This window comes from Elgaria multicarinata, chromosome 2, assembly GCF_023053635.1.
Source record: "Elgaria multicarinata webbii isolate HBS135686 ecotype San Diego chromosome 2, rElgMul1.1.pri, whole genome shotgun sequence".
Classification (NCBI taxonomy): Eukaryota; Metazoa; Chordata; class Lepidosauria; order Squamata; family Anguidae; genus Elgaria; species Elgaria multicarinata.
The window spans coordinates 163,078,262-163,102,996 of NC_086172.1; the positions used below are offsets into that span (position 1 = coordinate 163,078,262).

At 43.1% G+C, this 24,735-nt stretch overlaps 1 protein-coding gene across 2 annotated transcripts in view; it reads right to left on the reverse strand.

Moving 5' to 3' along the window:
* The window catches only part of CCDC85C (coiled-coil domain containing 85C), a 198,297-nt gene extending 178,474 nt beyond the window's left edge, over window positions 1–19,823 (reverse strand). For both annotated transcript variants that reach the window (XM_063118052.1, XM_063118050.1), the window contains exon 1: window positions 18,155–19,823. In XM_063118052.1, the coding sequence (XP_062974122.1) occupies window positions 18,155–18,863 (709 nt within the window). In that variant the 5' untranslated portion in view covers window positions 18,864–19,823. The remainder of the gene's footprint in view (window positions 1–18,154) is intronic.
* Between the last annotated feature and the right edge of the window lie 4,912 nt (window positions 19,824–24,735).

The following is a 24,735-nucleotide window of genomic DNA, read 5'->3' on the forward strand; positions in this document are numbered from 1 at the left end:
TGTAGAATGCAGCTCATATGGCAAGCCTTCTGTTGAACTCTTACAGGTAAAGGAGACCTGCCCTTCTTTGCATAGTCACCTTATTGCCTGGGATAAGCAAGAGAGTGAGGGGGAAAGAAAGCAGGCGTTTGCTCTCCCTCCCACAAGGTTTGGTCGCAACTCACTTCAGTCATTTGCAGTTGTTTTCGTAAACACAATCCCACTTTCCACCACAACTTTTGGCAAGACACACCATGCTCCCATTTTGCCTTTGCCTATGGCACAAAGTACATCAGATAATCACAGGCTGTAATCATGCTAGCCAGTCAATCTGCTAGGAACCTTTTCAGATTAAGAGAGCTCAATGCTGCAAGTAGGCCTGCTACAGCCTTCCCCAACCTGGCACCCTCTTGGTATTTTGGACTACAACTCCCATAATCCTCAATCAGTATAGCTTATAGTTGTAGAACAAAACATCAGGAGGGTACCGGATTGGAGAAGGCTGGCCTAGAGTGTTGGTGTCCAGTCACCTCACCTGAAAAAGGTATTATAGAGCTGGGGAAAAAAGTGCAGAAAAGGGCAACTAAAATGATTAAGGGGCTGGAACATCTCCCCTATGAGGGAAGATTACAACAGCTGGGATTGTTTAGGTTGGAAAAAGGAGGCTAGGGGGAGACATGATTGAGGTGTACAAAGTTATGCATGGTGTGGAGAATGTAGATGAGACATTTTTCTCCCTCTCTCAAAATACTAGAACCCGGGGTCATCCCATGAAGTTCATTGGTGGGAGATTTGGGACAAATAAAAGGAAGTACTCCTTCACACAGCACAGTTCAATTATGGGATTCAATACGACAAGATGTAGTGATGGCCACCAATTTGGATGGCTTTAAAAGGGAGTTGGATAAATTCCTGGAGGAGAAGGCTATCAATGGCTACTAGACCTGATGGTTATGTGCTACCTCCAGTATCCAAGGCAGTAAGCCTGTGAGCACCAGTTGTTGGGGAACATGGGTAGGAGGGTGCTGTTGCACCATGTCCTGCTTTGTTGGTCAACAGCTGGTTGGCCACTGTGTGAGGACAATGCTGGACTAGATGGACCCTCGGTCTGATCTAGCATGGCACTTCTTTATGTTCTTATTTAATTGGCTTGCATCTGGGTCGTGAGCCATTTTGATGGGGATTGCACTAGCAGATCACTGTTACTTTCTTTAAAAGGCTGCATGGGAGAAACAGATCCACAAAGAAAAATACTGAAAGTGTATCCCATGCTTGAGGATGGGCTTAAGAGCGTGAAAAGGCAAATAAATAAAACTGTCACCATTATCTGGGAAGATAAGCAGGTTTGAGCTAAGCCAGTTCCTGAATCGGATAAACTAAAACAAATAAATTAAAATAGTTACGACATCCAGGAAAATTTACATTTTGATCTAATTCAACCTTACAGTTCTGTGATTCTGGCTCTTAAAGATACGAAACACTGCCGTTGGTGGGTTCAATATCACATTTCAGAAGGCCTGTTCTGATCAGAACCTAGGAACCTAAATAAGGTCTCCAACAACAATACTGTGGAGTCATGGAAACCTATCCGGGGAGGAAAGAGTGTGGGAAAAAGAATCATTAAATGGGCTCAGCTAATGATTAAGCTTGCTTTTGAACAGTATATTCAGACGCGATCAATGTACATTCCTATATTGCAGCACATTCAGAGTCAGCGATATTAATTCAGAGATAATCAGTCACTGAACTCCAGATTTTAATTTTAGTTTTTAAAGGGAGTTGACTTTACTCAGACTCTGTGTGTGTTTTGGGGGAGGAGTTTAATCCAAGAACCAGACTGCAACCCTAGGGCAATTTTCTCGTTAGAATTGCACACATCATATAAATAAAAAGGGGGGGTTGTGTGTTTTTTAAAGGGCACATACCATCACTTACAAAATAAAGAACTGTCAGAAGAATGGAGAAGCAGCCAAACGCTGAACACCGTGTCCCCCACAAGAAAGGAGTTATTTTCCCATATTTCTGAACTATTTTTCTTTATTATTTTTACCTTTATATAGCATAGAGCCCTTAGAATGGGGAGCAGGGGGAGCATGCATACAAAACTGCTGGCAAAGGCTCTGCTCTCCTTCAGTCCTTCATTTTTCTTCATTAACATTCATTATTATACTGGGCCCCCACCCCATCACCACCAGGACAAAAAATAAAATAAAAATCCCCCTAAAACGTAAAGCAAGAAGAAAAGGGTCAGATCACCAGCCCACTTCCTTGCAACCTAGGATGCCATACAAAGCAAAAATGATGAACAAAACCTACTGATTATGCATGTGGTGCAACAATAAGCACTTCTATAGCCCTTCGCAATTAATCCTGACAACAACGTTGTAAAATAGTCGTCTCTCTCACGCACGCAAACACTGCAGATGGGGAGTTGAAGTTGAGAGAAAGTGCCTTGCTTAAGGTTGCCTGGTTTTGCTGATTTTATAAGATTTGTATCCAGTTTTTAGTCTGTAGCGCCCAAAACAGATCATGATATCCATAAAAATGTAAATAATTCCACTTTGACCGTGAGCCTTAACCACCGTGGTTTAAGGTGTCTTCTGAACAGGGCTTATGAAACCTTGGAAAGGAAAGGAAAGGAACCTCTCGTGAGTCATTACTGACTCTTGGAGGGACGCCAGCTTTCGCTGACGTTTTCTTGGCAGGCCTTATAGCGGGGTGGTTTGCCGTTGCCTTCCCCGGCCGTTATTACCTTTCCCCCAGCTAACTGGGTACTCATTTTACCGACCTCAGGAGGATGGAAGGCTGAGTCGACCCGAGCCGGCTGCCTGAAACCAGCTTCCGCTGGGATCGAACTCAGGCCATGGGGAGAGTTTCGACTGCAGTAACTGCTGCTTTACCGCTCTGCGCCACACAAGGCTCTTATGAAACCTTAGAATTTAGAAATTCAAACCATAAAACAAGCTAACACTGAAAAGGAGAGAAAGAATGGGCCTGAGCATGAGGAGAAACATGGGGTGGAAACCAATTGTGTTTTGTCTGCAGACAGAGCAGAAACAGCCAGCAGAGCTGATTCTTCTGCCCATCCCCACCCCCTAGTCCCCCATGTGTGCCCTAAACCAGCTCTAGAGGGTTGTTGGACCCTTCAGAGCAGTTTGCGGGGGGTCGCACAGAAGCTGCAAGGAGGAAAAGAGGATGTTGCACAAGTGGAAATCTGGTTTTAAAAATAGTCAGGTGTTTTTGTTTTTAACAATGGAAACTGAAAATGCAGAAACAAAACATCATATACCGTATTTCTTCAATTCTAAGACGCCATTGATTGTAAGACGCACACTAATTTCAGTACCACCAACTGAAAAAAAGCTTTGATCCTAAGAATAAACGCAGCCACGATTGTAAGACGCACCCCATTTTTAGAGATGTTTATATGGAGGAAAAAGTGAGTCTTAGAATTGAAGAAATACGGTAAATGCTGGGGTGGAGGAATCAGGTGAACCAGGGGCAAGCATGAGATGGTACCTTCACCTGCCTCCCTCCCTCAGGACAGTCAACCTAACTGTGGGTGAAGTACCGACGATCTAATGGAAGCTTCTAGGTTCCCTCCTTACAATCTACAGCTGCAATCCCGTACGCACTTACCTGGGAGCATGCCCATTGAATTCAATGGGACTTCTGAGTAGACCAATAATAGCTAATTTTCCTATACACCAAAGGTGCAAAACCTCTTTCAATCCAAGGGTTTAATTCCATTCCGGCGAAGGTTTTGGGGGCTGGTGAGCAAGGTGGAAGGCAAAGGAGATGGGGACAAAATGGCAGCGTGTTTTAGCTTAAAGCTTTTACTGCCAGTAACTAAGCCTTAGGAGGAGAGGTATTTCAACCTTTTGGAATGGGGGTGGGAGGTGGAATTGCACAAAAGTCAGGAAACCACCAAGTGATCAGCGGTAAGGGGGAAGGGGATGAGGCCAGGGGTAGGGTCCATAGCCATATGGGACCAGAATAGGGCCAGATTTGCCCTCCAGTCTGAGGTTATGCAAGCCTCCTACCTGTCAAATGCTTACCCTCTTCAGACGACATGCTAACCCACGGGGGTTAAGCACTTTGAGCTAAACATTATGGCTTAGCATGTCGTGTGAACCATGACTTAGTAAACCATGGTGGCCACACAACCACGGTTTAAACATACTCACTAACCATTTGCTGCAAAATGGCATAACAAGGAGTCTGAACAGGCTCATTATGAACAACAATTAACTAACACAGCATCTCAAACACTAGGAGTTGTCAATGGAGGCTGGTCACTCCGATGTCAGTGGGGTGGTGACTCCTTAGTCAGAACTAGTCAGAACTCTAAAGGAATTCCTTGGATAGCTGTTTTAGAGTTCTGGATGGTTCTGACTGAAACCTGGGGCAGATTCACTGTCCCACTGACATCGGAGCCATCAGCCTGCAATGGGTGCTGTACAGTGAGAGGAGTGGAATCTTTTCTCCTGGCACAGGAGAAAAAACGAAAAGGAGGAAGGATGACCAATAATTTCTGCCCGATCTTGTTTAAGAGCTGTCACAGAGAGATGTTTCACACATCTTGACCTTGGGCTCTGCTATAAGTCAGTCTCTCTCTCAAACCACAGTTTGCAGTCTGGGCACTTTCTACTTTGCCAAGTGTAGCAGTGTGTGTGTGTGTATGTGTGAAAGGTCTAACACCAAGTTCCTATGGTGCTGAGCTGCAAAACAATCAACATGGAAATGAAATGCTTCATAACAAATCAGGTGTTTGTTTTTCTAAAAAAAAGAAAACCTGCTTTTTTCCATCCCTCCTGCACTTCGCCATTCCGGTCATATCTGCTTTTTCTTTACTGCCGTTCTATCCTTTGAATTCAAGGTGGTGTATGAAAATTACATTTGATTTTTTAAAAAGAAATTAAAAAATAAGATCCAAAGATATAAAATCTGCAAATATTTTATATTCTATACCTATGTACTCATGCACCTTTTGACACTTTGCTTTCTTTGGGTCCATGTTTGGAACATCAGTGTTCGAGACAGTTCAAAAAGACAATAAGAAATGCAGGATCAAAATACTGGAACAAAGAAGAGAAGTGGAGAGGTGGGGGAGGGGGAGGGGGGAAGAGAAAGTAGAAGGATGGAAAGATTTCTCAGCCACAAACTCATTACCCTTCCACCATTCATTGTATGACAATCCTAACAGAATTGCTTGGGCCACAAACTTTTCAGTATCAGTCAAAATAGTCTGGACAAGAGGCAGCATTTGCATGTGTATTCATATGGCTGTTCCAAGAGGCACTTAAAATGGACTACAATGAATACTGATGCATATCTGAGAACAGCAGCTCAAGCCTTTCCAACAACACAAATACAATACCCCAAGTCTCCAGATCAGGTTTACAAGGAAAGCCCATGAATGACTCTGAAGACAGAATATAAACGATATCTGTCCGATCTCTCCATACATGAAACCCATACAGGACTTTATCATCAAGTTGTATGACAATTTCAGACACCTTATGGTGTCTGGATGACCAGAAAGCAGAAACCTCAGCTCCCACCCCAGGGGGGGGAAAACGGAAAATGTTGGCTTACATCCAAATAGTTCCTTCCCACACAAGCGGCCAAGAAATGGGAGGAACTGCGCTCACACACATGAGCAGATTACAACAAAGCCTAGGGAATCTATTGTTTGCAGGGCAAGTTATTCTAATAGTGTGCCTGAGTGGAGACTCAGGGCTGATTCACAAAACCCTTTTCAAGCAGGGCGATGGGGGGGTGGACATGTTTAGCTCTACCACCTAACATCTGAGAGAGGCAAAGGCATAAAGATGCAATGACACCGTCTTTCGGTTAGGGTTGTGGAAGCAAGTTTTAGACTTATGCCCTTTTCCACACCCACCTACCCACAGAATATTTAGTATGAAGACTACCGTCTTTTTATTTTGGGTAACAAGCAAAAATTCCTATTTGGGGCAAGGTACACATGCATAAATAAATGTATCTCCTTGTATATCATGGTTAATGTGAAAAGAACATCCTGTACACAGTTAGGGCAGGCAGACCTCATATCAGGAGCTCAAGGATAGTTCCTGCAGCCCACTATCACTATATAAGCTTCCTTAACCTGAGGCAAACCAAAGAGCCATCTAGCTTAGTACGAGTTGACTAGCAGGGTTCTCCAGGATTTTAGACAAGAGACTTTTCCAGCCTGACCTGGAGATGTGAAGAATTGAACCTGGTAAAGCACACACTCTAAAACTGAGCTAGGGTCTGTCCCATGAATGCCTTCTTCCCATTTCACTGCCTACAAATGGGGGATGGAGGTGGAATTGGCTCAGACTTATTCCATGATTGGATTCAAGCAGTGTGTGCATATGGTACCCAAGTAGTGCCTTACCAGGCACTGATTATTCCCAAACCTATTTAGCTTCAACAAGGTTGTTGGCCCACGCATCTTCAGATCTTACTGCTGGTCCAAACACCACAGCTATTCCTCAACAAAGCCATGGCAGTCAGGAGACACTTTTGTGGGGAGATGTCCCAGCTCTAAGCCATAGTTCACCCCTGATCCTGAGTCCCAAAGTCCCTCAAGCTGAAAGTTGGCCTTGTGTACACTACTATCCTGCTCTGCCCAAAAATAAGGACATTGCTAGGATGCCATTGAAGAAGCCTCTTAAGATCAATAGGCTAGAATGGATCACACAATACCATCTAACTCCTATAATCTTATTTATTTAGTTATTACAATTCTATACTGCCCAATAGCCAAAGCTCTCTGGGCAGTTCACAACAATTAAAATCACAAAAAACATTATAACAATTTTAAAAAATTAAACTACAGCACAAAATAAATGCAAAAACTAGAATAAAACCTAGCACCAATGCAGAGACTTAAAAAAAAATAACCAGTTTAAAAGAACAGAACTAAAAGATTAAAATGCCTGGGAAAATAAAAAAGGTCTTCAACTTGCGCCATAAAGAGCACAATGTAGGCACCAGGCCAAGCCACCCATCTCACTTCCTTTGGCAGAGGCTCCTGGGGAAATATCACTGAAAATGATCTTGGGGGCCAGGCAGGTACAGATAGGATGAGACGATCCTTCAGGTAACCTGACCCCAAATGCTTTCATCGGACTTGCTCAATGACCTAAGCATCTAGGAGACCATTCCCAGATATGGATGGACTTTACATTAACAAGAGCTGGTTCTAACAGGAAGTCTGATTCTATTCAGGCTCTACCTGCTGTTATTTTATTTATTTAAGAAGATATATCCAGCTTTTCGACTGACTAATCTTCAAGGTAGTTTACCCAAGATAGCACCACCACCACCACCACCATGCAATGCAGCAGGTTCCTGCCCATCCGATAAGGCCAGAGAGTGATTCCCTTGAGCTCTGCAGTCCCAGTTGGAGCTGAGTATTCTTTCTGGCAGGGAGGGGGAAGCAGCTCCCTGCAACCTGCTCCTTCTTTAGCTGATGGATGGGGGCAGGCTCATCTTTCTCTTGCCATCACGTATGTCCTCCCTGGGCGAGTGTAACCTCCCAGTGGCACTTTGTCACCTAGCCAATGGCAGAGGCCGGAGTGTGCTTCCCTTAGCTCTTCAGGACAACTGGTAGTCGGAGCCAAGTATTCTTTCTGCCAGAAGGTTGGGAGGAAACAAGTTCCTTGAAGCTGCTCCTGTCCTGTTCTGGCCGATAGGTGGGGCCTTAATTTTAGAATGGTTTATCTACTGTTTGTATGATAAATTGTTTTAGCTTGCTCTGCTGTTCTTAAACACTGCTCTTAATGGGTTGTTCATTACATGTTCTAGAGCAGTGGTTCCCAATTGGTGGTCCGCGGACCCCAGGGAGTCCGTGGCACCATTCACATATTAGCTCTGCAAGATCCACATTTTAATAAAAGAAAATACACTCGATGTTGATCCAGATTTGAGATTAAAAGTAGGAAATATTGAACCGGATGTGGAAGGGATTGTTGGGACAAAAAGAGGCATGATTTCTCCCATCACATTTAGGTTTAGTAGCTGCTAGACATGTCATAATTTGTTCAATTGTAAACTAGATGTTAGTAAAATTAAATTCGTCTTTATATTCCTAACTAAATCATTGTCATTTTTGCGTGGTAATATCACAAATATCACAAATTTTATGGTCTGTTTTTTGGTATACCTAAAATCCTTTGCTTATTAGGGGCTACCCCTTATTTTCTCCAAAAAACTGCTTCGCACAGGTAACTACCATAGAGATAACAAAATTTTCAAAAGTAGGGGGTCCGTGGCTTGGCATTTGAAAAACAAGGGGTTCACAGTACTTAGCTATTTGGGAACCACTGTTCTAGAGTTTTAATATTTTATTTTTCCACTGTTAGCCACTGTTTTTATGGAATGGCAGGATAAACATGCCATCAACAAATAAATAAATGGGTTAGCGGTGGCATGCTGTATGGTGAACTGTGATGTGGCCACACACAGTGAAATTATCTGTTTGGTACTTGGCTGCCATTCTGGTACTTGAATAGCAACATGGATTGAAGGAAGCCACATCTCTCCAGACCAAGAAGAACAGAACCAGGTTTCCAGGCATATTTTTTTTCCAGTTTGGACACTTACACATATACTATGAAAGATCTAGAGCACATGTTATGGGATGGCGTACGGAAATTCACCCTACTCCTTGCCATAATATGGTCATTAGATTAAGAGTCTCCAAAACCCTTTGAATGACTACAGAGAACATGGAGCCTTCCAGTATGATGGTCTCCAGTCATGCAGCAAGTATTCCTCCATGTTACGGCTAGGGTGTGGATGGTTCCACACCTGATAGCTTCCCCGTGCCAAGAGCTCCCACTTGATGAACAGGCCATTCTTTCCTTAATTCTATCCCTCCCAAAAGCTGAACACATAGCGGGTGAATATCCTGAGGAAATGGCATCGGCAACTAAGCCACTTTTTCTTTCCTTCCATCAGACTTATTTCTCTCTCTTTGCTTCTCAAGACAGAAACAAATTCAAAGGATCTAAACTGCCAAGTGATTTCTCAAACCCCAGAACCCTCCAACATAAGATAGGGTGGAGTGGTTGGATAGCCTAGAGGGGAAGCTTAGGCAAGTTACCACAAATGCTTCTGTATCATGTCAAGGAACAGCCAGTACTCCCACTAGACAGATACAAATAGATTCATGGGACTGACGAATACACAGCAAGGTTGACTTTCTGTAGTCACCATATGATGAAAGGATGGCCTCTGTCATTGGTCAGGGGTTATACCTCCTATCTTACAGGAAGAGCATCACTGGAAGGAGAAGACCATCCTGGTCCCATCCATTGGCCAGAGATGGATCAACAGCAAGGAACTTTACTTCCCCCACACCCAGCCACTTATCTCTGCTGCCAGAATGAACATTTGGCCCCATTTGGCTCCAACAGCCAGTTGCAGGAACAAACAGAAGCATGTTTTCACCTCACCCACCAGAGATAACATGTTAGGGGATGGGTATAAATATTCAAAACAAACAGATTATAGCAGCCTTCACCTACCTGGGGTCCTCCAGATACAACTCCCAGTATTCCTGACCATTAACCATGGTGACTGAGGCTGATGGGAATTAAAGTCCAGAACATCTTCAGGGCATCAAGTTGGGAAAGGCTGGATTATGGTTATCTAGGTGGAACTGCTTTGCAATAATCATTTCATTGGACTCACAAGCCAACACAACATCATCCAAATTCAGTAATCAAATCTTATGTAAAGTCTCTCCATGGTGATGCAAGGGTTGTGGGCACAGTTTCAGGCATATCCATACTATTCAAGCAATTTTAAATATAATGGTTCTCTTAAGGAATGCTGGTAGTTGTAGTTGTGTGATTGATTGATTGATTGATTGATTGATTCTATTTTTAATCTGCCCAATAGCAAATGTTCTATGGGAAGATCACAAAAAGTTAAAAGGAAAAAATACCAATACAAATAGTTAAAAGCATAAGATACAATGCAAAACAACGAACAACACAGGAACAGATAAAGATATAGAAGTATCAGCTACTATAATTTCCAGTTCCTTTAAGAAGTGTCTTTGATAGTTTTGAAGAGGGCAGCTTTACTGTGTCTCCTATAATATGTGATTTATTTGAATAATTATTTAAATATATTATCTATTTGCATTATGCCCATGGCATGAATACAAATCTTATTGGCAGTGTGTAGACAGCCAAGCCTTCCAGTTTTGTTAGTACATGTAAGTACTATGAGAGATGCAAGAGTTTTAGAAACCAACAGTGCTCAGCTTAAGGGACAAACTTCAGCATTTCATTCAGTAATGTACATCTGCCTCTCCCTGTACAGTAAGGTGGAAATTCATCTCTTTCTCTCTATTCTACAAGTTAAGGTTCTCATTTGCACACACATTTCTTATAGTAACCAACTTCTCCTATCATAGCTCGGTTCTCTCACTTCAGTCCACAACTCCAGAACCAAAATCATTCAACTTTCCCATCATTCAAGCTATGTCAAGACCCTCAAATTCCTACACTAGCTTTCCATACTCTTCTTCATCCAATACAAACATCTTATTCTTTTACCTTTAAAGTTTGCTAGTCCAGCACCCGTTATTAGGAAATTATTGTTTCCCAATAATTCTCACTTATAGTTTCACTTGTATTTTGCCCAACTCTGCCACTCTTTTCTGCCCAAAAATATTTTGCTCTTTTACATTATTCTGCCCATTTCCCCCTTGCATTAATTCAGAGAATGCATTCCAAGACAGCAAGTTTGGTACTCCGCTCTTTCTTCAGTCAAATCCCTATTTAAAACCACATTTCCATTAAATCCTTCCTTAATTTCATCTGGAGATTGGGGCTACGTCCAAGTAGATTAATCCCTTGTTGCCTTTGACTCTCCCATCACTTCCCTCCCCTCCATCTGTCAGCGGTTTGGGGAAGGGCCCTGCTTTACTGGTTCATGTGTAACCACAGAATATTTCTGTGCTTGCCTCTGACCATCCCTCGGAGAGAGGACTTGATTGCAAAGTCATTGCTGCGCTTCAGAGGTATTCCGAGCACCTCTGAGGCCTACAAGAACTTCAAAGCCAACCTCCTTCCTCCTCTCTAGTTGCAAGCTGAATGGGGACAAAGACAGGGGGCAGGGGCAAAGGGGGGGGGCAGTAATCCCTGTCAGACCGAATGCAATGTAAGAGAAGCCCTGCTGGAACAGAACAGAGGCCTGTCTAGGTCAGCATTCTGTTTTCCACAGTCGGGAACCAGGTGCCTACGAGGAACCAACAAACGAGACATAAGAGGGAAAGCCATTTACTACTGCTGCCCAGAAACTGTTATTCAGAGGCATGGTGGCCTTGATCTCGGAAGCAGTCCATAGCCAACATGACCAGTAGCCACTGATAGCCTGATTCTCCATGAAATTGTCTAATCTTCCATAAAAGTCCATATAAGGTTGGCAGCTGTCACTAGAACTAGTGGCAGTGAATTCTGTGAGTCAGCAGTTCCCTCCAGTTGTTTTAGACCACAACTCCCATAACCCCTGGCCCTAGCCATGCTAGCTGGGGCTGATGGGAGTTGTAGTCTAAAACACGTGTTGGGCACCAAGTTCCCTATCCCTGCTAGAAGTTAACCATGCACCGTGGAAAGAAATTCTTCTGCCTGTCCTGAATCTCCCACCAATCAACTTCCGTGGATGATTGCAGGTTTTAGCATTATAAGAGTGAGAAAAACCTCTCCCTCCACTTTCTCCACATGATGGATCATTTTATAAATCTTGATCACATCCACTTTTTAAAATCAAATAATACACCTCCACCCACCCCTCAAAAATATTGTAACCATTTCTTGGAAATCACAACCTTTCTCTAAGCTTGAAGAAGAGCAGGGAATCATACCACAATAAAAGTTGCACTCATTAGTGCATTATGAAAGCCACCGTGGAGTAGTGATTAGAGTGTTGGACTGGGAGTCGGGAGATCCGGGTTTTAGTCCCCAGTTGGCCAGGAAGCTCACTGGGTGACTTTGGGCCAGTCACAACCCAACCTACCTCACAAGGTTGTTGTTGTGAGGATAACATGGAGAGAAAGAGGAGGATTATGTATGCTGCCTTGGGTTCTTCAGAGGAAAAAAGGTGGGATATAAATGCAATAAATTAGTAAGTCAGTGGAGAGCCAGTGATCACATTACAGAATAAACTACTGGGGTGTAGTAAAGAACCACGGACAGAACTGTGCAAACCGAGATTTAGGGGTCTGGGCAGTCCTACTTCTATTATTCAAAAAGAAGTCCACAATATCCAAAGGGATTTTGGGAAAGTCAGTTAACCAGCTTCTTCTGATAACAACCCTCTACTGAGTCTACAGTTAAGTCTGAAAAGGCAGACATACATAATAATATCCCATATGAATGCTTGCTAGCCGTGGGTGGGAAAGATCTTTGAAAAGACTCCTTGTGTGTGTCTGATGAGGTCAGCAGGGTCAGGCAGTTGCAGGGCCTCAGAGCCACCAACTGAAAGCCAGCGCCGCCATCTTGGTGGGGGTCCAAGCCATGACTGGAAGCAGCTTGACAACTGAGCAGCCCAGAGTGTACTCCAGTGTTGCGAGACAGTTACAGTGGCTGGGGTGATTTCAGTTTACATGCCCGACTCCGTCTTCTCACCACAGTGATATGGGACGATAAGTTTTCCAGTGCTATAATTTCTATTTCTGGTCAAATACACCTGGTGTTTTGGGACAAAAGCAATTAATATGGGATACTTTCTTTCATTTTGATGTTTACTAAATACAAGAAAAATAAACACGCTAAATTAGATTACTCTCTAGGGCACCATAAAAATTTCCAATGCAAATTACGCTATGCCTAATTTGCATTAACATTTCTTGAGTTTGCATCAGAAAATTTTCTGATGCCCTAGAGAGTGTGATCTAGTTTTCCAGAACATTTTCCAATTCAACATTTTCCAGAAAATCCACATCACTATGACACCATCCATGCCTTGAAGGTTGCTAACATTTAGTTTTAAAAATACCTGGTCAGTGGACAAGTTTTCGGTAGGTGAGGGGAAGAGAACTACATAGTGGAGCAGGGGGTTGGACTCGATGGCCTTAAAGGCCCCTTCCAACTCTACTATTCTATGATTCTATGTATTTAAATAGGAGAAGCAAATATTAAAAACCTTATTGTCCTCCCCCAAAATGTTTATTCAACAATATCCATGACTGAATCTAAGGCAAAAGTACTGAAAGGGCAAACAAGATACAAACATGTTTATTTATATTAATATATTCTAGGATGCTTTTCTGCTGCAAAGGCCTTCAAAAAAGCTTTAGGGTAGAATCCTAAAGCATGTTTGTAGCTGGCTGGGGAGCACTGGGTATTATAGGGCTTTTTTCTATCTAAACATGCATAGGACTGCACCCTTAATGTGATTAAAAACATTAAAATATAAGAATTTTTAAAATGCATATATAAAGTAAATAAAAACAGAGCAGAATAAAACAGGATCTCAGCCACAAAGAGGTATTGTGTACCTCTACCCATTCTCCCTCACAATTTTACAAATTTAAAGGATCTTCTAAGGAGTACACAACCTTTGGGGGCCTACACGCACATTGGCCAATTTGAGAAACTGTCCTGGGACCACCACAGAATGGGTGTGTTGCAAATGAAAGCATCGGCCTGCAGCCACCTGCCATCTTCATTTCCACAGAATGTCCCTGACCCCATGTGTGGCCCAGAGGCATTCATAGGAAAGGAAGATGGGAGCAGGTAGGGGCCTCTACTTTTCTTTGAAGCAATCCCAGCTGCCAGTAAGAAATTTTATTTAAAAAATAAAAATAAAAGAAAGGCTAGGACACCTCAGCAGGCACCAAGAAAGGGGTCCAAGGACGCATTCATCCCCACAGGCACCACATTGCCTACTCCTGTCCTGCAAGGCCCCCAAAAGATGGTCCAGGAAACTTTTCCAAAAGCTACTTAAGATTAAATCCTACGATTTTTTAAAAAAGAAAAAAGACCCACAACTCCCAGCATTCCCCAGCCAGCATGGTGACCTACCTTACAGAACTAGGTTACAGATTACAAAACGTAAGTGAAGGGTTTGTTTGTTTGTTTGTTTATTACCAACACACACATCCCACACACTTCTCTAAGGAACTCAGGACTGCTTATATGATTACAACTCTAATGTTTTCCTCACACACAAAAGTGTATGAGAGCTGAGAATTTAGGGGCTGGCCAAGGTCACCCAATGAACTTCATGGTTCTGTCCAGATTTGAGATGTAGGGCTATGTTTCCTCCTTGGAGGGGGTAAGGAATATAGAAAAACACAATTCATTCATTCACCATTCCTACCGTCTGTCTGTCTGTCTGTCTGTCTGTCTGTCTGTCTCTCTCTCTCTCTCTCTCTCTCTCACACACACACACACACGCACACCAATTACTTTCCAGTTCCCTTAGGTCCTGCAATCCTGGTGGAACCAGATATAGAAGGACGCAACATATGAGAACCTGCTAAAAAAACCACCTCTTGTTATGAGGAAACTAACAGAAAACACAGACGCTGAATGCCAAATACTATGTAGCCCCTGAGAAAGAAGAGGGAATACCACTTTGAGGGAAACCCAAGGCTTATGAAGTATGAAAACTCTTAAAGGGGGTGTGGGGTCAAAAGGAAAAACCACCAAATTTCTAATGAGAACAGAGCATGCTCCGTTTCCATGGAATGCAGAGTAGCAGTTGGGTATAAAAAAAGAAGTGGGAAACTGGGTGCAGGGAGGTCAGAAACGAAGAGGTCATGGCTGACTGACACCTTAACATGAGTACTCTATACTGCAACATTATGTTGCATGTCCTAATTGTTAGGGTGATGTGTGAACTGTTTTACTGCAAAAGTGTATATATGCAACAAATAAAATATCACTAGGATACCCCCTTTCTTCTGGTGGTGTTTCATCATGACCTGTCTTCTCTAGTTCAAGATTTTCTCCCAAAAGAGAAATCATCTCAACCCAATCCATTGCGTGTTTCCCATTGCATAGGGCTAAAAATTGTTCAAGTGAACGTTTCCCTCCGCAACAGGACCTTTCCCTCCTCTCCCCCCAAATTTGCTCCAGAGGATCCCCCTAATGCCTGCAGCAGAGTTTGAGGACCGCCAGGGGCCTGTAAGGGGGAGAGTGAAACATCTACCCTACCTGTTTCACAGGTGGAAGACTTTACATTGGTGAAAGTAGTTAATTGGCTACCACCCCAACATAAAAAGAGCACTCTCTCAGTGCAAATCTATGCACTTCTGCCCAGGCAAGAATGCTATCCTATGAACTTCCCAGGGAGATCTCTTATTAAAATTAGTGGGAGCTTCAAGTAAACATATATAAGATTGTGCTGTAAGTTACTTTGGGGGAAATGCCCACTCCACCACTGGAAGCCAGTGTGATACAACACTTAAAGTATTAGATTAAGACTTAAGAGAACCAGATTCAGATCTTCCCTCAGCAATGAAGCTTATGGATGACCTTAAACCAGTCACTACCTCTTGCCATAACCAACCTCATAGGGTTATTATGAGGATAAAAATGTGCAATGCTCTTTGGAGAAAAGGCAAGATCTAAGTAGGTAATATGTAACAGTTACTACAGCCTCTCCCAACTCCAGATGCAATTCCCATCATCCCCAGCCAGCATGGCTATTGGTCAGGAATTCTGGAACTTGAAGCCCAAAATATAAACACTCCGTAAGACACTTCTACTGGACACTATATAAACCACTTCTGCTGGATGCTGCATAAGTCAAGCCTTTTTGTTAACAATAAAGAAACTTCAGTTTTCAAGACTGAAGAAACAGATGATGTTCTTTAATTACTGAAACACAAATTATCATTAAAACTGAATGTTCTAATGGAAAGCAGCTGGCAGCAATAGCACATGAATGAATTTGTCACCTTATTCTTTTTAGCAAAACTGAAATCTTACTGAGAAGGGGCCTTCTATGGTTGCAGTTCTCGATACACTGACTTGTAAGTCAATCCCACCGAAGTCAATGGCCCAGTTTACTTGCAGTATGCCTTGGGGTCACTTGCTCCCCACCCCTTGCCTTCTAGTGTGCTGGCACAGCCTCAAGGAGATGGGAATCTTGTGCTTCCATTTTAGATTAAGCAGTTTAGTGTTACATCCAAACCCTAAATGTGGTTATTCTTAACTAAGCTTAATGAAAACAAGCCAGCTTCATAAACTATGGTTTGACCTAAACATTATCTGGCTTCAGACATTACAACAAACTGAGGTTAGTCTAAAAACAGAAGCTCTTGAACTCCTCCTCACAGCTGCACCATGGGGGACGGGACATGTAATAGTTGCACTAACAGGGTTGATGCAGCTCATCTTCATAATTTTAAACCATGGTTTAGGACAGTATGTGAATCAAGCCGGTGAGACGTAACTTTCAAGAGTAATGTCACCGTATACAATAACTGCAATGTTCGGTGTTTTATATAATCCAATAGAAGACTTGGTCCAAGTTTTAGGTGCCTAAGTCCACCTGTCATCCTATGATCCCCATGGGATCACCCACTTGAGTTTACTATCTGTGCATGCAAAGTCCGGAAAGCAAGGCTATGGAGACAGACTCAGTGGTTGCCTCGTCTCCAGGGGACTCTCATTCCATGGATACTGAAAGGTTTGAAGTCGGCCGATTACAATGTGCTACGTTTTATTTGAACTGGGTTTGGCAGCTGGAGGCAAGGCAGTAAGAGGAGAGAATTTTAGTTGACTATTCGATGTGTGTAATATTATATGTACACCCACACCCACGTTATCCTATTGGCGCCTGCTAACTAAGCTCTGATACTCTGCTAAGCCCTCAAGACAGGATGAGCTCAAAATGTAGGAAGATATATAAAATAAGTAGTACACTTATTTTGAGAGCACATTGGAGTTTAAGAGCTGTGACTCAGAATATTCACATAGCTCCATCATTCAGCAAACTGATCACCACAAAATTGCAACATAAAAAAAACAAAAGAAAAAACTCACACAAAGAGAGAGAAGTGAGAATGTACATATACTGACCATAGTATTTTAACTTGGATATTATTCAGTTAGAGTTTACCTGTTAGGGGAAAACTCCAGAGCTATCAGACAGTGCTTTTACCTTCTGTTGCAGATAAGGACTTAAACAGCTGTCCACCAGCATTCCTTCTATGCTTTATATCCAGCCCAAACTATCAAACAGGCAGCAAGAGAGAAAACTAAACACTGAAAGCTGAAGGGGGGAGTTTATTTTTTATAATAACGATAAATCAGTGTTTTGTTTAGTTCAGAAACCTAAATCAAGCCTCAAAAGAATAGAGGGAGGGGAAAGACTAAATGCACATAAATAACGTAGCCAAAAACCACTTAGAGGTGATGCAAATAAGCATCAGCAACAGTATTGTTCTGCAGCCAGCCAGTCTGCAGAGAAACCGTTTTTTGATAAAATCCACAATGCCACCATCTGGGCCCCGGCTGTATGCCCCCCACCCCATGGCATCCTCTGTCCCAAAGCACTTTTACACATGCTAATGAACTAAACCTGGCAAGACCTCCAAGGCGAGAGACCCCCTTTGTGGGGGATTGGTGAAGCTTAAACAATGGAAGGACAGAGTGTGAGTTGCCCCAAGTTGGCAGGGCAAATATCATATTACTGCAGAAGCTAAGAAGCAGGAATCCTTAAATGCCCGGCAGACACCGGCAGTCAAGGAGCTGCTACCATTGAGTATTGGGTGAAATATGCTACAAGAAGCACAAGTTATACAAAGATCACATCCTCGTGCTCTGTGTTAATTAAACAGAGAACCAATGGCCACTTGGTTCCATGCTCAGAAAAAGTAGTCAGTAGGATAGATTTCCCATAAACATGCATTTAAAGAAGACGGAGTGGAAGGAACCCAATCTGTTCGTCAATATTGCTATATAGGCAGGGTTGTTAAAAGGTATTCTGGGTAACTTAACCCATATTAAGCCATAGCATGAGCTCTATTAAATGAATGATAAGAGTAGGGACAACTTTCAGGTTGTGAGATAGGATCAATAGGCCTTGAACAAAGCCAAATTCCACTGGAGTGTCCCTTTAGCAAGAAGTTTGGAAGCCGCTCCATTTCCAGTGCAGAAAAGAAACAAGTGGATTGAAAGCCAGTACTTACCATTGAGACCATTGGGAATGCTCCTGTGGTGAAGCGGTGCAGAGAGGTCATCCATAGACCTCCGGATAGCTCCAGCCTTGCTCTCAACAGGTTTGTGATGGTGCAGGTGATGGTGGTGATGGTCCGGACTCCCTGCACTGCCAGTGCTGGAGGTACTACTCCCATCCCCAACATCCCTGGTTCCAGAACCCCCATTCAGGTTAGTGAGGCTGGCCTGGCTATCTATGGAGCTCCGGGAGCCGGCTCCGTTCCTCTCTTCATCCAACATCAGGACAATCTCCTTCAGCTCCATGTTCTCTCTCATGAGGGACTCCTGCTTGGCCTCCAGCTCTTTCAGCTTCTGCTGGTACATCCCCACTTCCTTCCACATCACACCAGCAGTGTGTCTCCCAAACCTCTGCCATTCCCTCGACAGTTTCTTCCCCTTCTGCCTGTCATCGTCCAAGAAGCAGCACAGTTCCCTCAGTTCGTGGTTATCGTCCTGCAGCTTCTGATTGACCTCTTTCAGCCCCCTGATCTCATGCAAGTGAACCTGCAACCTCCGGTTCACATCCTTCATCAAGTTGCCGTGCTCCACCATCAAGTTCATCTTTTCATTCTCTACTTTCTTCAGCCTTTTCACCAGTTCTTCCTTGCTCCACCTCAACATGTCTTCTTCCGTCATTTTGCTCAGGTCTTCTTTTGACCCTTCCACAGAATTTTTTGCCATGCCTATATGTAACTCTGTTGCTCCAAGGGTGGGGGGGGGGAGCAAATAAACAAATTGCTCTTTCAAAAACGTTTATTTAAAAACCAACAACACTTTAGGTCTAAAATTTATTGCCACATTTTAGGGAGTTTCTTCGACTTGCTTTCCTTCCTTTCTTTTTTCTTTTCTTTTTTAAAATGACCCACTATGATTCTTCAAGAGCAAGACCAGGAAAAACAGTAAATCCACACATTTCCGTAAGATGCATTCTCCTCCCTACAATTCCCATGCCTTAAAATTAGATGCCAATTAAAAAAAAAAAACACTAATTTAAAGAGAACCAGCTCCAAACCGTTGTAATTATTTTCACGGAGCCGTTCAGAAGTGAAGCAAACCCACTTACTCGAGGTTAACAAAACCGCTGCAAAGAGAGGCGAAGTTGTTAGTTCACAGTTCAACCTGCTTGGTTTTTATTCTTTTCACTTGTTCCCGCATCCAAGTCTCACCGACTGCCAACAAACAAGAGCAGTAAAAAACGTTGAGAAATAGCCGGTGGCTCCGGCTTCGGCGATCCAACCAAGCCCTCTGTGCACAGCAACCGAACAGTTAAAACTAGAAAAATAAAATAAAATGCAAAGGTTTTAAAGCGCAGATTCCTTCTTTATTTTTTTCCGCTTTTAGTTCCGAGGCGATCCTCCAGATGATGTCAGTCCCTTTGTAAACCGCATTTAAATCTCACAGTCAGAGGTGATGGTGAGAGAGAGAGAGAGAGAGAAAAAGAGCATTCCTTTAATGAAGCAATCGTCAGAAAGGAACTGGGAGCTAAAGCAAGGAGGGAGCTTGAGCCGAGGCGCCGCCTATTCCAAGGAGGCGGAGAAAGCGCTCTAGGAGGAGATGTGGCCGGAGAACCAAGGCTAGAAATAAAGAGCAAGGAAAATAACCGAGAAATCCAACCAACGCCGGCGCTCCTATTCTTACAGCTACTACTCCAATCACGCGCGCCCCTCCAGCACTGCACAGTTTTACGGGGGGGGGGGGAGATTAGTGAGTTAAGCTCCACCCTCTCCCTGCTGATTGGCCAATCAGAGATCCGGGGTAGGTTCTTCTCCATGCCCTAACCTCGTCTGTTCAGGTTGCCTTCACTTTCCGCCTTGGGTCAGGTTACCGGGGAGAAGCGATGTTTCCCCCCCACCCCCTTCAGCCAATGAGACGGCTGCAAAGGCGCCTTTCAAAAAAGCCAGGTACAAAGGGAAAGGTAGAGCGCCCTGCCTCTCTTAAAGGGGCCGCGAGCTGCTTCCCCGCCTCTGCTACCCAGAGCGGCTACAGGCAAAAGAGGCGTTCACCCATCGACCCACGCACCCATCCCCATCTCCGCTGGCTTGTGCCTTTTTCTAAAAGTCACCTCTAATGCGCTCCTCCTAAACCAGAGTGGGGAAGAACTGCACGGGCGCTGGATTTATGTGCATGGGTTGGACGGCATGGAAGATATTGCTTTGTGGAGCGAAAGGGGAGATCAGATTGTCCTCGCTCTTGCTCCGAGATTCCATTCCATTTTCATCCCACCCACCCCACTCCTATTAAACATCATTTCTCGTTTTCTCCCCCTTCTCCTTCTGTGCAAGCAATGGAGCTCCATTTTGAGGACAGCAAATGAAACGATTAATTCCACGGCTCGCAGCCCAATTTGCTGTTGTTTATTCATTACATTTTATTTATTTGTGTTGTTATTTATTTATTTATTTATTAAATAACATTAAATATTTAATACATTATTTAATATTATATTTTGTTAAATAAATATTAAACAATTTATTAAATAAACAATCAATAATATTTAATGTTGTTATTTATATTCCGCTTTTTGACAGCAGACTGTATTCAAAAGTGGCTGGCAATAGATATTCGCTTATAAAAAAAAATATTTAAAAGAAAAAGCATTACTTACAAAACCTCATTTAGAAATCAAATGAATTCAATAAATATAAAAGAAGTTCAATACTACAATGAAGCAAGTACCGAGAAAAATTAAAACAAAACAGGAAGAACGTCCCCACCCCAAAACCCTACATTTTGTTCTGGGTTCATATTGGATGAGAGAAATGTCTAAGCAGGCAGGAATAGGGAAAGGTGGAAGGGAGAAAGAAGGAATATTTCACAATATAGGGCTGAATAACCTCCACACCAGCAGCCTGCCCCCTCCACAAACATATGCATCAACCAACATAAGCTGGAGGTGAGAAGCCATAGGTTAGTGGTAGAGCACATGTTCAAGTCCTGGTACCTCTAAGGTTACGGTGTTGGACTTCTTTCAGCCCAAAGGCCAAATTCCATTTTGGAGAACTCTTCAGAGTTTTATCCCATTAGCGGGCAGGCCGAAGGCAAAAGGGTGTGTGGACAGGGGCCAACATATTTATTTACTTACTGCATTTCTAAACCACCCAACAGCCGAAACTCTCTGGGCAGTTCACAAAAGTTAAAACCATAAATCACATACGAACACAAGAAGTGCCCCTTTTAAAGCCATCCAAATTGGTGGCCGTCACTACATCACTGGCAGTGAGTCCCATAATTTAACTATGCGCTGTGTGAAGAAGTCCTTCCTTTTATTTGTCATGAATCTCCCACCAATCAGCTTCATGGGATGACCCTGGGTTCTAGTATTTTGAGAGAGGGAGAAAATGTCTCCCTATCCACATTCTCCATATCATGCATAATTTTGTACACCTCTATTATGTCTCCCCTTAGCCTCCTTTTCTCCAAGCTAAACAATCCCAGTAACCTTCCCTCATAGGAGAGATGCTCCAGCCCCTTAATCATTTTAGTTGCCCTTTTCTGCACTTTTTCCAGCTCTATAATATCCTTTTTTTAGGTGTGGTGACCAGAACTGTACACAGTACTCTAAGTGTAGTTGCACCAGTTTGCAAGGTTGTTTTCTTTAAGTGCTACAAAATGCTGCAAAGCCTGTGAAGAGAGATGATAGTGGGATGAATGTGTGCCCATTGCAAGCAACAGTGCCTCCTTCATATCACCTTCGGCACTCTGGGGAGAAAAAAAATTCTCTCTCTCTCTCCCATCCTTAATGTCACTAGTCAGAGAAAAATCTGGGCATGTCACTAAAGCACAGACAGGACATTTATATCATGATGGAGACAACAGAGTTATCGTAAGTGTGATGCATGCTTATGATAAATGCATACATCCTGTTTCCACCTTTCTGAAGCTGAGCTTATCTGTTGTACACAGAAAGCTAACAAAGCCAATTCCTGTCTCTGACTCAAAGGAAATTGCACTTTATTTTTTATTTTTCTGTGCTAATTTGTGACAGGCAATACAGGCTGTTAATAAACAATAGACCAAGCATCTATACTTGGCCAGGAGACCTTCATCAAGCTGTGAATGAAAAGGATTTTTTTAATGTGCATGCCACACTAAGCTTTTTATGCCCATGTAATACAGCATCAAAGCCTATCACATTCACTGAATTTAAGAGGACAATTTCCCCCCTCTGCTAATCAGGGATGAGTTTACCAAGCAACACTTAATATGACAAGATTTGTAGAACGCTCCCAAGGCTGGAGTTCCCCCGCAGTGTGATTCCTTTGAATTCATGCTTGTGAATGTAGGCACAGTTGGCCTCTGTGCTGCAAATGGTTGAACCTTTTTACAGCATTTTGTTAATTTCATTTTTCAGTATTTATGTTCAGTTTTGTTGGGTGAGCTTTAGCTTGTACAGCTGGAGGATATTGACAAGGTGCTTGGACAGGTTCATGCAACTACTTCCATATTTGATCCTTGCCCCTCATGACTTATTAGAAGACCTAATTGTGGTGATTAATGCCTCCTTGCAATAAGGTGTGGTCTCAGACAACCTGAAAGAGGCAATGGTAAGTCCACTCCTGAAGAAATCCTCCCAGGACCTAAACGATCTTAATAACTTGAGACTAGTGGCAAATGTTCTTTTCCTGGGCAAGTTTCCTGAGCAGGTGGTTGCCAACCAGCACTAGATGCTCTTAGATGAGACCAATTATCTGGATCAGTTGGAGTTCAGGCTTGGTTTTGGCACAGAAACAGTTCTGGTCACCCTGTATGATGACCTATGTCGGAACAGAGACAGGGGGAGTATGACCCTGTCGATTCTCCTTGAGCGACCTTTGATACAATCAACCATGGTATCCTTCTGGAGGGTACTGCACTGCAGTGGTTTTGTTCCTACTTGGATGATCAACTCCAGAACATGGTGTTTGAAGGATATTACTAGAAGCCAGCATGGATTTGTCAAGAACAAATCCTGCCAAACTAATCTGATCTCAGTTTTTGATTGGGTAACTTCCCTTCTGGACTGTGGGAATGCTGTGGCCATAATATACCTTGACTTCAGCAAAGCTTTTGATGAAGTGGCCCATGATATTCTGATTAGCAACTAGCTAAAAGATGGAACAACTATTAGGTAGATCCACAGTTGGCTACAGAATCAGACTCAAAGAGTGCTTATCAATAGTACCTTCTCAAACTGGGGGGGGGGAGGTAATGAGTGGGGTACCTCAGGGCTCAGTCCTGGGCCCAGTGCTCTTCAACGTTTTTATTAATGACTTGGATGAGGAGGTGCAGGGAACGCTTATCAAATTTGCAGATGACACAAAATTGGGTGGGATAGCTAATACCCTGGAAGACAGGAACAAACTTCAAAGTGATCTTGATAGGCTGGAGTGCTGGGCTGAAAACAACAGGATGAAATTTAATAGGGATAAATGCCAAGTTCTACATCTAGGAAATAGGAACCAAATGCACAGTTATAAGATGGGGGATACTTGGCCCAGCAATACTACAAACGAGAAGGATCTTGGAATTGTTGTAGATCACAAGCTGAATATGAGCCAACAGTGCAATACAGCTGCAAAAAAGGCAAATGCTATTTTGGGCTGCATTAATAGAAGTATAGCTTCCAAATCATGTGTGGTACTGGACCAGAACTGGACACAATACTCTAGATGAGGCCTAAGCAGGGCTGAATAGAGAGGAACCAGTACCTCACGCGATTTTCATATGGCCACCCTAGGTTTACTGCAATGCACTCTACATGGATCATATAATCATAGAATAGCAGAGTTGGAAGGGGCCTACAAGGCCATCAAGTCCAAGCCCCTGCTCAATGCGGTTATCCAACGTAAAGCATCCCTGACAGATGGTTGTCCAGCTGCCTCTTGAATGTTTCTAGTGTGGGAGAGCCCACAACCTCCCTAGGTAACTGATTCCATTGCGTACTGCTCTAACAGTCAGGAAGTTTTTCCTGATGTCCAGCTGGAATCTGGCTTCCTTTTACTTCAGCTTGTTATTCCGTGTCCTGCACTCTGGGAGGATCGAGAAGAGATCCTGGCCCTCCTCTGTGTGACAACCTTTTAAATATTTGAAGAGTGCTATCATGTCTCCCCTCAATCTTCTCTTCTCCAGGCTAAACATGCCCAGTTCCTTCAGTCTCTCTTCTGCCTTTGAAGATGGTTCGGAAGCTGCAGCTTGTATAAAATGTGGTGACCAGATTGACAGTGGGGACCAGAAGGTCTGAGAATATCACCAATTCTGGCCTGCACGCACTGGCTGCCTGTACGTTTCCAAGCCCAATTCATGGTGCTGGTGGTTTTAACCTATAAAGCCTTATATGGCTTGGGACCATAATACATGATGGAGCACCACTCCCGGCATGACCCTACCCATACACTATGATCAAAATGAACAACCATCTTGGGCCCCTTGGAGGAAAAGGCATGATACAACAAATCAATAAATAACATCTGAGGCCCTTGCTTGGAAGTAATCCACATTGTCATCAATTGGACAATTCCAAGTAAATGTTTTTTAGTTGTGAAATGTGATTGTGCTTTGTGTATAGACTAGAGGA